The 14,322-nt window shown below is 37.0% G+C and overlaps 1 protein-coding gene across 11 annotated transcripts in view; it reads left to right on the plus strand.

Moving 5' to 3' along the window:
- The window catches only part of NDUFAF5 (NADH:ubiquinone oxidoreductase complex assembly factor 5), a 29,536-nt gene that overhangs the window by 3,871 nt on the left and 11,343 nt on the right, over nt 1-14,322 (plus strand). For 8 of the 11 annotated variants that reach the window (XR_009344683.1, XR_009344686.1, XR_009344684.1 and 5 more), the window contains exons 3-7: nt 3,284-3,347; nt 6,486-6,533; nt 7,635-7,738; nt 9,300-9,339; nt 11,969-12,166. Coding sequence is in view for 6 of the 11 variants with exons in the window: in XM_059134061.1 (XP_058990044.1) it covers nt 3,284-3,347; nt 6,486-6,533; nt 7,635-7,738; nt 9,300-9,339; nt 11,969-12,166 (454 nt within the window). In the remaining 5 variants the exon portion in view is untranslated. Of the gene's footprint in view, nt 1-3,283; nt 3,348-6,485; nt 6,534-7,634; nt 7,739-9,299; nt 9,340-11,968; nt 12,167-12,456; nt 12,571-14,322 lie in introns of those variants that run through there. The other 3 variants (XR_009344687.1, XM_059134062.1, XM_059134066.1) reach the window with 3 other exon arrangements.

Here is a 14,322-nt window from a genome sequence, read left to right on the forward strand (position 1 = left end):
CTGTATTAGGCATAACAAAAATTTTACAAATTCAAGTTTATAGATGTGTGGCAGGAACCACATAAATAATAGTTAAATAATGTCTTTACTGTAGATTGTTCTATGATGTTAGCAAATCACTTTTTTGTGCTCTTTTTTCTAAAGACATCCATTAAATTAGACAAACAAGGGATGAATTTATTACATTTGTTTATAAAAAGGGGAATTTTTTTAAATCAAAAACTAAGTCATTTTTTAGAGATTTCTTGCTACTTAAAAGAGTTTAGGGATGAATTAATTTCATATGGTAAAAAATTCTTCATTGTTACGGATAATCACCCCCATTTCATCTGTTTTATTAGTTCCATTATTTTAAGGATTTGAAACAAGTAGGGGCGCCTGGGTGGCTCAGTGGGTTAAGCCGCTGCCTTCGGCTCAGGTCATGATCTCAGGGTCCTGGGATCGAGTCCCGCGTTGGGCTCTCTGCTCAGCAGGGAGCCTGCTTCCTTCTCTCTCTCTCTCTGCCTGCCTCTCAGTGTACTTGTAATTTCTCTCTGTCAAATAAATAAATAAATAAAAAATCTAAAAAAAGAAACAAGTAGCTAGCTCTCTGTACTGCAGTCATTTGCCTGGATTATAGGCCATTGAATAAAAATGAAATAAATTTTCCAAGTTAGTATGGATTTTGCAGTCTTTTATGTCATAGTACTGAGCAAAACATAGATCTACAGTGAGACTTGGGATTGTGGCTAAAAGCATGTTTTAAACTAACATTAACTCTTTAGAACTAAATTATTAAAAATACAATCTAAAAAAATACCAGTGTAAATGCCCTTGCACTAATGTTCTATTGTTATGAAGTATAGTTTATATTGTCCACACTGATCTTTTGTTGATTCTTAAAAAAACTTAACCCCACAGATTAAGTGTCTTCTTTGTGGTATCTGAAATCCATTTAATTACTTTTATAAACTGGGGGCTCCTGGGTGGCTCAGCAGGTTAAGTGTCTGCCTTTGGCTCAGGTCATGATCCCAGGGTCCTGGAATTAGGCTTCCTGCTTGATGGGGAATCTGCATCCTCCTGTCCCCCCACTGTTTGCACACGGGCACGCACTCTCTGTCTCATGGATAAATAAATCTTTTTAAAGAAGTGTTATAATCTGTGATAAAAATAACTCATAACTAACTTTTGTTGAGCATTTGTACTGTGCTAGATACTTTAAATGCACCATTTCATAAAATTCTCTTGAGGGAGGTAGTAACTTTTTCATTTTATAGATGGGGAAACATTCAGTAAGATTAAATCACTTGTCCATGGTCACAGAGCCAGTAAATTGCGGGCTCAGAATTCTAAATCTTGTCTTTCCGATCCCAAAGCTTATATACTTTTATCATGTCATACTGCCTGTGTTCACAACCAAGATAGAGGGTGTTATGTAAGTAAATGGTTCTTTCTCACCACCAGTTCTCTGGTGTTCTATATTTTTGACATAAGTTTTTAACAGAAATTGAAAAAGGACTCCTAATTTTGGTTCCAGTAGAAAAAATGTTATTAGTGGATAAAACTTTTAAGTTTTCTTGTCAATGAATTTGGCTTACAACTAGATGTATGAACTGGTTTTGTATAACATATACTTAGAGGAGGCAATGTAGTATGGGAGATAATAATTCTCGTTTAGCACAGTGAGATACCATCTCACACCAGTCAGAATAGCTAAACTTAACCAGTCAGAAAACAACAGATGTTGTTGAGGATGCAAAGAAAGGGGAGCCCTTCTACACTGTTGGTGGGATTGCAAGCTGGTGCAGCCACTCTGGAAAACAGTATGGAGGTTCCTCAAAAAGTTGAAAATAGAGCTACCCTATGACCCAGCAATCACACCACTGGGTATTTACCCTAAAGATACAAATGTAGTGATCCGAAGAGGTCTGTGCACCTGAATGTTTATAGCAGCAATGTCCACAATAACCAAACTATGGAAAGAACCTAGATGTCCATCAACAGATGAATGGATAAAGAAGATGTGGTACACACACACACACACACACACACACACACTGGAATACTATGCAGCCATCAAAACCCCCAAAATCCTGCCATTTGCAACAACAGGGATGGAACCTAGAGGGTATTATGCCGAGTGAAATAAGTCAATCAGAGAAAGACAACTATTGTATGATCTTTCTGATAAGAGGAATTTGAGAGACAGGGAGGGGGTTATGGGAGATAGGGAGGGAAAAAATGAAACAAGATGGGAACAGGGAGGGAGACAGACCATAAGAGACTCTTAATCTCAAAAAACAAACTGAAGATTGCTGGGGGTGGGCAGGGAGGGATAGGGTGGCTAAGATATGGACATTGGGGAGAGTATGTGCTATGGTGAGTGCTGTGGATTGTGTAAGACTGATGATTGGCAGATCTGTACCCCTGGGGCTAATAATACATTACATATGTTAATAAAAAAAAATTCTGGTTCAGGATTCTGACTAACTGAATTCAAGTTCTGATTACTGCTTATTAGTTGAGTGACCTTGGGTTGACTTACTTTGAACCCTTAGCATATTGCTTTAAACCTGCTATGATTTTAGTAAAAGTTAGCTACTATTTAGTTGGTGTTTTGTTTTGTTTTTTATTTTAACATATTAGTATTTCACGGTATTTTACATGATTTTAAGTTATCTGCTGCCTCGACAAATTTGAGAAAAAGGGATCATTACGTTCCTGACAGCTATGCTGATATTTTCATGTTAACTTATATTAGCTTCTTTTCATTCTTTATTTGTGTAATTAAATTAAAATATCCCCACTAAATTTGTTCTTTGAATCCACATCATGGACCAACCTCATGGGAAGCCAGTTGACTGTGAGGTCCTGTGAATGTCTGGAACAGATAGACTTGCTCCTTTAATATGTTCTCTGGTAGAAACAGCTTATAAGGTGAGGCAGAAAAGGCAGATGGTGTAACTTTTTGAAAGTTGTGTTCATTAAAATGTTTTTACTTAAGAAAAATCAGTTTTAGGGGCGCCTGGGTGGCTCAGTGGGTTAGGCTGCTGCCTTCGGCTCAGGTCATGATCTCAGGGTCCTGGGATCGAGTCCCGCGTCGGGCTCTCTGCTCAGCGGGGAGCCTGCTTCCTCCTCTCTCTCTCTGCCTGCCTCTCTGCCTACTTGTGATTTCTCTCTGTCAAATAAATAAATAAAATCTTTAAAAAAAAAAAAAAAAAAAAAAAAGAAAAATCAGTTTTAGTAATTGTTCTGTAGACTGTGTTATTACAGACAAAATATAACTTCTGTGTCTATTTTTTAGAAATTTTTCCCTTGCTTTGGATGTTGGTTGTGGAAGAGGATACATAGCACAACATTTGAATAAGGTATATCTATTCAGTGACTTAATTTACCTTAAGAAATAAAATTGACTGTTGTTAAAGAAAGTCTTCCTTAGTTCAGTTTGTATCATATTTAGTTTTTGTTTTTTGTTTTTTGTTTTTTTAATTTATTTACCAGAGATCACAAGTAGGCAGAGAGGCAGGCAGAAAGAGGCTGAGCAGAGAGCATGATGTGGGGCTCAATCCCAGGATCCTGGGATCCTGACCTGGGCTGAAGGTAGAGGGTTAACCCACTGAGCCACCCAGATGCCCCTCATATTTAGATTTTATCAAAATCACTAAATTTTTAAAAAATGGTGAGCCAATGGTTGTTTTGTGTCTCCTCCTAAGTATTTTTTTCTTAAAGTGGGTTTTTTTTAATCTGCTTTATACAGTGATTCCTACTTAAAATTTCTTTAAATCTGTATAAGATCTGTTGCTCTTCATTCTCATTTTGTGCAAATGTTTTTGATACTTCAAGTAAAATCAGATTGACATTCATTTGGAAAATATTATTAAGCTAATCTTTTATCTGAGAAAAATATTAATATTGTTATTAGAAATATTTATATGTGATTGTATATAAGTATCTTTTTTAAGGCTTATACCATTTTATTTTGCATTTTCTAATTTAGACAATAAAGACATTTGTTTATCATCTTAGCTCCTGTATATGTGACACTGTGTTGGACACCAGATTACAGTGGGCTTTCTATATTGAATCTACTTCAACAAAAACATACACTTGGGCTAGGCTGGTAGGCGTAGGGTATGAGAAGCTCCCAAAACACTGTTGTCATGGACAGGGCAAATCTATTCTTCTAGTTGATCAGGCCAGAAAACTTGTTCATTGATGCCTCTTCTGTCCTCACCTCCCACATTGAATCCATCAACAAATATTACTTGGATTTCAAAATATATCTGTAACTACCACTTCCTACTACTTTCATTATTATCATATTGGTCTGTACTGCAGTAGCCTCCTTACTGGCCTCCCTGCTTCTACCCTCGCCCTCAGCAGTCCATTCTCACAGCAAAGTAATTCTTTTAAAGCACAAGTCATTTCATTGCCAGCCCTCTGCTCAGAGCTGTTGGCTTCTCCTCTAATTCAGTAATAATCCAGATTCTTAATCCATAAAACCCTCAGTGATCTGGCTCCCCTAACATTTATCTGGCCTTATGTCCTTACCCTGGTTCCTTACTTACAGCAACCCTGACCTTCTCTCTGTCTCTCAAACTGGCCAGGGCTTTGCATTATACTTGTTGTTCTCTGTTCTTCCTCATGATATCTGGGTGGCTTACTTCTTTACCTGTTTCAGGTCTTTGCTCAAATGACTCTTCATCAAAGATTCCTTTCCTGACTGTTCTATAAAATAGGGTCCCCACTCACCACTGGGTATTTCCCTCTTTCCATAGCTTATTTCCACTTATTTATTGGCATCTGATATATGTTTGTTTAATTGATGTCTCTCTTTTCTTACTGGAATATAAACGCCATAGTCTTGCTCATTTGTGGTCACTGCTAAGTTCTCAATACCTAGAATACACAGTGAAGATTTGTTAAGTTAATATTGCATGAATAAATGCAAGATAACTTTGAAGTTACTTCAGTGACTGGAAAAAGTCAGGGGATGTAGTGGGGCAAGGAGCCCGGGACTGTTTTTAGCATTAATGTCTGACAGGTAGCTGGAAATGTAGAACTGGAATTGGGATGTTGAGGTTAAGAGCACTGACTTGAACTTGGACAGTTAGGGATTTCAAATTCTGCTCTGCCACTTACTGACTATATACTGTTGGGCCAGTTACCCAACTTCTCCAGACTTCAGTTGCTGTAAAATGTGAGCAGTAATACCTATCTCCAAAGGTTAGCAACAGGATAAAGTGAGACAAGGTTACGTGGAGGCTATTGTTCTTATTTGGAAGCCTATCAGAGGTGATAACTGAAGCCATGGGAATATAAGCTTACTTGAGAAGCATATAGAAAAGAACCATCCACAATTGTTTCTGGGGGTGGGAGAATGAACAGGAATTACACCACAGAAACTGGCAAACACTACAACTCAGGGGACCTTTTTTTTTTTTTTTTTTTTTGAGGCCTGTAGTTAAACATTCACTTGCACACCAGTTGCACTTGACTAGTTAGCAGTGACCAGGCAATAATAGGGTACCCTTTCCAAGTTGTGGGCAAGAAAGGTCTTTAAGAAGGGGGTGTGCATGAAGTGGAAAGGATTAGAAGGAGGGGAGGCAGAGTAGAAAGTACTGAAGATGTTTCTAGGAGACCACCAACAGTGCTGGACTTCAGAGAGGTCAAGTAAGGTAGGACTGAGAGCAGACATGCTGTTGTAGTTGATTAGGTTGTTAATAGTGTTTGTAAATAGTGTTGTTAGAACAGTGAAAGTTGGAATAGATTACGAAGAATTAAGGAGAAAAACATTGAGATTGGAGTTGTAGATTGCAAACAGAACAACTAGAAGGTAGAGGTGAGGAGAGATTGGGAGGCTTATGCCTGTTTCAAGGTAAGGGAAGGAGACACAGAAGACAGAGATGGAAGATTGATAGAGATGATGATGGGGGCAGCAGAATCCTGGAGAAAAGAGCATAGTGGAAAGTGTTATTCTGGGAAAGAAATGGTGCAGGGCTCTCGGAAGAAAGAAAGGAGAGATGAAACAGGGAAAAATGAAACCAGTGAGTTCCCCTTCTCCCCAAGTGTTTGCATTTATTAAGTCTTTCTTTACTCTTTGTAAACTCTTTGAATGAACAACTGAAAGGTCCAGGTCTTTTGTGGCCCAGGAGTGGAGACCAACTCTCAGCCTGTTGTGCTATGGAAAAGTTAACACATAAGCCTTAATCCAGTGACGTGAACTGAAGAGGCTGATTACTCATACATATGTTGTGTATTTTTTAAATATAGTTAAATGTGTTAAATATAGGCATGATTGCATTTATTCAAATCTGTGTAACTTCCTATATGTTATTAAAGCTAATAGTTTACTATACTGGTTTTATTGCAGAAAAATACCCTTACAAAACTCAAAATGACTCTATGATTGCCACTTTCTCCTTTAGCAATTTCAGCAGTTATTTTGTTTTGTCAGTGGCTTTTTGTTTGTTTTGTCTTACCTGATTAACTTTATTCCATTGCAGGAAACTGTTGGAAAGTTTTTTCAAGTAGACATTGCAGAAAATGCTTTGGTAGGTACCCTTATAACAGTCATGATTTCTGATCTCTTGGTTTTATTTTTAGTTTTTTATTTCCTTCAAAATGAAAATAGTTTCTTTTTCCTGATTATATATAATACATATAAAAAATGAAACAATACAGGAAATGTAAAGGGGAAAGAAAATATCATCCCTGGTTCCACCCTTCAGGAGGAACCACGGGTGACATTTTGATCTTCACCTTTGCAGATGTATAACTGTCTCCCAACATATAATTTTGTACAGGTAACATGCCATGTTTTTCACAGGGTATCATTCTTTTATATCAGCAAATGATACATATAAACCCAAATTTCACCTTTTTAAATGGCTATATAGTATTCCAATATAAGAATATTCCATGGTTTATTTAGCTAAATTTCTATTGAAGGGCAGCTATATGTCTGTTTTCTTAATAACTGATACTGTAAAGAACATCCTTATATAAAGCAACTTGGTACATTTGATTTCTTTTTCTCCCTGGAAATAAATTCCTACTAGTAGAATTTACGGATTCATTGATGTTCATCTTTAAATTTTTGATATACATCAGACTGCCATTAGAAAGAATAAAGGGTTTTAGGATTGAGCCCAGCATCTGGCTCCCTGCTCAGCAGGAAACCTGCTTCTCCCTCTCCTGCTCCCTGTGCTTGTGTTCCCTCCCTCAAACTCTTTCTCTCTCTCTGTCAAATAAATAAATAATCTTTAAAAAAAAAAAAAAAAAAAAAAAAAGAGGGGCACCTGGGTGGCTCAGTGGTTTAAAGCCTCTGCCTTCAGCTCAGGTCATGATCCCAGGATCCTGGGATTGAGCCCCGCATTGGACTCTCTGCTCAGCAGGGAGCCTGCTTCCTCCTCTCTCCCTGCCTGCTTCTGCTTCTCTGCCTACTTGTGATCTCTGTCAAATAAATTAAAAATATATATATATATTTAAAAAAAAAAAAAAGAAATACTTCTTGAGCTTTTTTGTGGCTTTTTTTTTGAGAAGGAATAGAAACTGCCAAGTAAATATGACATTGACTTAAATTTAACAATGATTGCATTAGTAACTGAGATTCTATATGAATGTATTTTGAATTTTTATTTTTTAACCACTAGAAAAATATCATAGAAATGGAAATTCCTACTGTCAGCATTTTAGCTGATGAAGAGTTCCTTCCCTTCAGAGAAAATACATTTGACTTGGTGGTTAGCAGTTTAAGGTTGGTAATCTGTTTGTACTTCTTAAAAATGTATGTTATAAATAAATAATTTATGATGTACAGTTTTAATATTATGGGGTAAAGAAAAAATAATGAAGTAAATTCTTAATAATTTTTTTTTAAGTCACAGACCAGTTTTCTTATGTTATAAACTATAAGATTTCTCTGGGAAATAATAACGAATTATATGCTCCCTAGTGGAGTTGATATAGTATAGTACCTTAACTTTTTTCTCCACAACTTTTTTTCAATTTGCTGAAGCTCATCTGTGATAGAAGAGTTTCTTCCCCAGTATACATAACTTAGTATCCATATTGATGGAGGCAGGATTTGGAAAGAGTATACTGGCTCCAGCATTCAAATATTAGTGCAGTCTTAGAAACTCATCTCGGCCAATAAGGAAAAGCTAGTATTTCCTTCAACTTCAATTTTTCTTCACACAGAAATATAGTCCTTAAGGTTATGTTTTCCCATTTGTGCTTCCTACCATGTCCCCTCCACATTGATTACATAAACATATTAATATTTATTGAATAGTTTGTAATATGTGAGGCTCTGAGCTTGATGCTTTAGGGAAATACACAAATGAGTCCGGACGGAGATCCTGTCCTCAAACAACTCAGCAGTAATAGTTTGTATGTAACTTCATTTCCCCTACCTCATTTTATAGTCATATTTTCTTACAAAAATTCAACATGCTCTTCATGTCAACACAGCCCTTTTGATAGCTGTTTTTAGGGTGACCAGTCATTGTGGTTCACCTAAGACTTTGGTAGTGTTAGCACTGAAAGGCCTGTCTCCCAGGAACCCCTCATTCCCAGACTGGGAGAGTCGTACTCTAGCTTTTTCTTCAGTGAGTTTGTAATTTCTTCCATGCTTTTTAAGGTGTGCTAAGCAAATTTAGAAAAGTACATTCTATCAGGAAATGAAAAACATTATAAAGAATGTTGGTCTAAGGGAACGAGTCCTGGACGGGGAGTAGGAATGAGTTGTGGCTCTTCTACTTGCTGTTTGCAAATACCTAATTCTGTTGCTTTCAGTTTCCCCATAAGTATGATAGAGCTTGTGGTATGACCTTCTTCATTTTTAAACTACCTAATAATTACTAAAAAGCATTATGAAAGATAAATGTGATCTTAACATAGTATGGTTTGAAATGGGTATTCAGTGCTATCCTGGATGTCAGTATAAGAGGATGCCACTTCTGTCAGGAAAGTATGACCATACTCTACAGAGACTGTGATTCTTGCCATCACATATCACCACACACTGGTAGGGGGTGAATAGAGGCAAAATAAAATGCAAGAGATTTACTAAATTAAGTTCTAAACGCTTTGTAATATTTATAGTACTGTCACATTTTCTAGTGTCATAGAAGGAAGGTTTTCCCCTAGGAATATTTTTTACTTTAAAACTTATATGAAAACAATCAGTGAATTTTGATATGCAACTTCACACTTCAAAATTAATATCTTTTTGTTGGCTTTTATTTATAGGAGTGATAATTATACCAATTAATTACATGAATTAAGCTAAAAGCAATATGTTATTAATATTCTAGTTTACACTGGGTGAATGACCTTCCTAGAGCGCTTGAACAGGTAAGAAACTTAATGTTGATTCTAATAGCCTATGTTATTTTATTAGTAGAAACTTCTAAATATTTCTACTTTTTACCAGAAACTTCAGATATTTTCCATTTTATGCTTTTGACAGTTGGAAATGGAACCAAATCAAATATTTATTATCTTCTAGGGGCCAGATATAGTTGGTGCTTTTTGGCATATTAAGAAGTACATTGAGTGACTCCCTTGTCTAGGAATTGAAGAAATCTAATTATGGAGATGTTTCAAATATTTATGAAAAGTCATACAAAATAACTTGGACAAAATAATATTGACATCACATTGATATAAGACATTTCCTATGTGGGTCCCTTTTCTTAATTGTCTATAAGTTTTGTGTGGGGAGGATACTATTTCTTCATATTTGTGTCTTCCCTGCAGCTTATAATTAGTGTGAGGTATATTTGTTGGTTGACATTTATCAGTGAACTGGTGAAGAGTAAGTAAAAAGCATTGTGTTCAGAAGAGGGAAGGATCACTGTGACTTGGAGTGGCCTCAGAAAGCTTCAAGAAGCAGAAATTACTTGAGCAGGGCCTTTGGGATTAGGTCAGATTTGGGGCAGGAAGGCAGAATCACAGGGTAGGTAGGTGGGAGGTAAAAGAGCCTCAGGAGCATGAGGGACAGAGAGGAAGCCTGTTGGGAGATTAATATACTAGGAGATAGGGCATATTGGGACCAGATTTAGGGAGACTTAGGTAACAGATTAAGGAATTTTGAGTTCATTCTTTATGCAATTCAGAGCTGCTGGAGAATTTTGAAGAGGAAAGTGATGTGATTAAAAGGCTGGTAGGCAGGATAACTACCACATCTTAAGCACATACTGTTTGCCAATTGCTGTGCCCTGTTTTATATGTGCATTAAATAAATAACTCTGTAGGATGTCTTCATTTTGCTACTTGGAGAACTTATGCTAGAAGTTTTGGTTCAGTTAAAGAGACTGTTTCCATGGTCCAGACATGAGAGAAACTAAAGTTAGGTGGCAGTGGCAGGAGTTAACAGGAAGAGAGGGTATTCAGTTTGGTGGCGGGTTGGATCTGAAGATCAAAGACAGGGAGGGGTCCAAGCTCACCTTAAAGTTAAGTCTGGATGCCTGAAAGAGTAATTAGTAAAAACAGAGGAAAGAATGGTAATGATCAGATAAAGGGAATGGAAAATGGTAACTGACAGAAATACAGCAACTGGAGAGGGGAGTGGGTTTGAGAATTAAGTGTTGTATGTGTGTGTTGGTTGTGGGGGCGGGGCTTGCCAAGATACAAGTGGCCATGGCACAGGCAAATGAAAATGAGTTTAGAGTTCTGGGAAGATGTCCAGACTGAAGATAGTGATTGGAAGTCATCCTTATGAAATCCATGGGAATTGATAAGCTCCTCTGAGATAGAAAGAAGCCGCAGAGAGCTGAGGACTGAATCTTAGGTCCCTGCTATATTATAGTTTGGTGATAAGAGAAGGAAGCAAAGAGTTAGAAGGGAAGAAAGCAAAGATTTTATGGTTGGTTTGCTTATACACTGTTTTGTAATTGCTTCATAAATTTAAATATAAATTTTAAGATGGATACTTCGATGAGAGGGCCTACTATGATTTGGGGTTTACTTTAGAATCTACCTTTTCCTGTAATGTTCCTCATTGTTGAGAATAGTCCATCAAATCTAGTTGCAGATGGTAGTTCTAAGAGAGTCAGTGAGTAAACATTTGTGATTCTGGAAGCCATTATAACCACTATTTTGCTTGAGTTATCAATTAAAAATTGCTTTTGTTTGAAAGTTGGAAATAAGTTAGTTACTTCTCCTTAAAGGAAACTGTTTGATTGGGTTAATGTGAATCATAATAATTTCTGTATAAATTAGCTTATTCTGCTAAAAAGCGACCCCAGCTTAACAGTTTAAAACAACAGTTTACTTAGCTCAGGATTTTGTGGATTGGGTGGGAATTTGTGTTGGCATTAGTTAGGAAATCCTTCTGGGTCTGGCTTGGCTCATGAAGCCAGTATCTGTGATCTATTGCTAGATTAGAGCTGGCCTCTCAAGAATGGCATTAGCTGGGACATCTCAGAGATCTCTGCTCCTCATACCTCTCAGCCCTTACCAGGCTAGCTCAGGCTTGTTCACAGCATGGTGGCAGCATAGGGAATCAGGTAAGGCCATTTCGAACTTTGGTGTGACCCTGGCACACTGCCACTTGCACTGCATTCTTTTGGCTGCAGCAAGTCACAAGGCTGTCCCAGATTCAGGGAGAGGGGAAATAGCTTCATTTTCTGATGGAATTGTTTGTGATTTTCGCAATCTACCACACTTTTAAATTTTTTTCTTTCAGTATTTTCTCATTATAAAAGTAATTTTTGTCTATTATTAGAAGAATTGAAAACATTCAATATATTTTAGAGGTATTAATGCTATCAATGAATTATTGCCTATCTTTGTAATATTACACTGCATTTCCTTTCTGACATTTGGTTGCCTTGGGTGTTATTTATTTTTTCGTTATTTGACAAAATAAGAATGGTAATTGTAAAATATTAATTTAGCGTATGTTCTTTTAACGTTTTTCTCCTTCTAACATTTTTAATATAAAATTTTAACTACTTTTGTTGTCTTGTATTTATTACAGATTCATTATGTTTTAAAACCAGATGGAGTATTTATTGGTGCAATGTTTGGAGGTGACACACTCTATGAACTTCGGTGTTCACTACAGTTGGCAGAAACAGAAAGGGAAGGAGGATTTTCTCCACATGTTTCTCCTTTCACTGCTGTCAATGACTTAGGACATCTGCTTGGGAGAGCTGGCTTTAATACACTGACTGTGGTAACTATCAAGAGAGTTGATTAATTTTCATTAACCCATTAATCACACAGTTCAGAAACAACTTCTCATTTTAAAGTAAAAATATGTAGGTATTGATGGTATCATAGAGAGGTTTTTGCACTTTTTCTCTCTTTAAATTTAGTTTGTATAAACACGTCTTGATTGATAAAGGTAGGAAGTGAAATTTTTAGTATTTGGTGTCTGAAAATGTAGCTCAAAAAATCCAAACCTCAGTTAACAAGGAGATTGTTTTCCAAGACTTACTATTCCATTATAATCTTTAAAACCAGAGTTAGACGTAGTATGAGACAGCATTTCAGATGATGGAGAAAAGGAGATGTGCAGGAGCATTTACAGCTCTACCTCTACCACCGGCCCTTAACTGAAATGAGGCAGAGATGAAGGTATGTGCATTTTCGGTCAACAGTAGAAAATCAATGGTAGATGGTAGGGGGGAAGAAACCAAAATGGTAGGAAAGAGGGCTATACTCCATTAGGGCTAGAGAGATCTGCAAAGGGGACCTGTAAGATGTCAGAAGAAACATAGAGTCGGCATGGTACAGTGATGGTATGGGGCCTAGATGTCTGACAGGGATAATTTGGTTCCTCATCTTGTCCCTTTACTAGCTGGGGAAATTTGGGAGATTTAATTCTCTTCTTTGAGCATTCTTTTTTTTTTTTTTTTTAATTAAGAAAGTCCAATGTTTCTCACCTCAGGTGGCAATTAGAATTAAGATAAAGGATGTGAAATGCCTGGACCATGGTAGATGCTCAATTAATATTTGCTCCTGCCTTCCTCTTTCCCCCTCCTCATACATCTAGTACTTTGCCATCCAAGGCTTCCAACAGGGAGTTATCTGGAGAGACAGTTGCCCCCTTCCAGCTCCTTTCACTAGCATAGTCACTCTAAAGGATAGTCACTCTGCCTTCAGAGGTCAGACTTGCTATGATTTCCAAACCCCTCAGCTTTAAACACATCTCTGTTTTGAGGAAATAGGAATTTACTGACGAAGAAAGCTTCTCATTGATGATAGGCTTAAGACTGAAATAAGCATTTAAGGAGATTCAGTGTGAATATATTTCATAAAATCAACCAACCAAGAAAAGGTTGTCCTGTCCTTCCTTGTTTGGGTACAAAGCACAGGGCATAAACCATAGACCACTAAGGTCTCTGAAGTTGGAAAGGGGCCTTAAGAAGGGAGGAGGCAGTAGGCTAGGAAATGATAGCAACCCTCAAGATTTCACAGCTGTGTCTTTTGTAAACTGTTAATGGCCTGAGTCAGCAGACAACAGTCAGCTGTTGGCAGCTGGAAAGGGGAAAGCTCTGCCTCATGTGAGGGTTCTGCTTTGTAATCAAAGCAAACACTGGCAAGCACAGGCAGTTGTACAAGAGGGACAACTGTGTATTTTTCAACACTTTTTAATTATATAAGCAATAACAGAAACATATTTTGTAAACATTAAACTGTGCATATAAAGTGGCAGTTTGTTATTTGCCTTTAATCCCCCAAATCTTAGCTCTCTCCTTTAAGAAACAGTTCTCAAACTTTTGCTTTTAGGACCATGCTACACACTTAAAATTATTGGGGCCTTAGAGATCTTTGGTTATGTGGGTTATATTTATCAATATTAACCAAATTAGAAATTTAAACTGAATTTTAGTTTTTACTAATATGTTTAAGAACTAACATAGTGTACCTATTATGTGTTAACATAAAAAAACCTATGAAAGAAACTATTTTTTAAAAGAAAAATTTAGAAGAATGTCATTGCTTTACATTTTTACAAATTTCTTAGATGTATGACATAATAAAAGTGCTAAATTCTCATCCTCCTCCTGTAGTCATAAGACTATTAAAGTATCACATGTCGCGTAACTTATGAAAAATCCATTGTACTCATGAGAGATTGAGAGGTGAAAAAGCCAAATAGCATCTTAGTATTATTATAAGAATAGTTTGGGGGGGGGGGAGAATAGTTTTAACTTTTGACTTTGTGGACCCCCAAAGGTGTGCCTTCTTGCAGTTTTCTATGTTGTAAAGTAGACTGTGCATTTTAGAAAAATTTCTGCTGGGACCCTGGGTGGCTCCGTCAGTTAAGTGTTCAACTTGATGTTGGCTCAGGTTCAGGATCTTGGGGTCGTGAGATTGAGTCCC

Source organism: Mustela lutreola, chromosome 9 (genome assembly GCF_030435805.1).
Source record: "Mustela lutreola isolate mMusLut2 chromosome 9, mMusLut2.pri, whole genome shotgun sequence".
Taxonomy (NCBI): Eukaryota; Metazoa; Chordata; class Mammalia; order Carnivora; family Mustelidae; genus Mustela; species Mustela lutreola.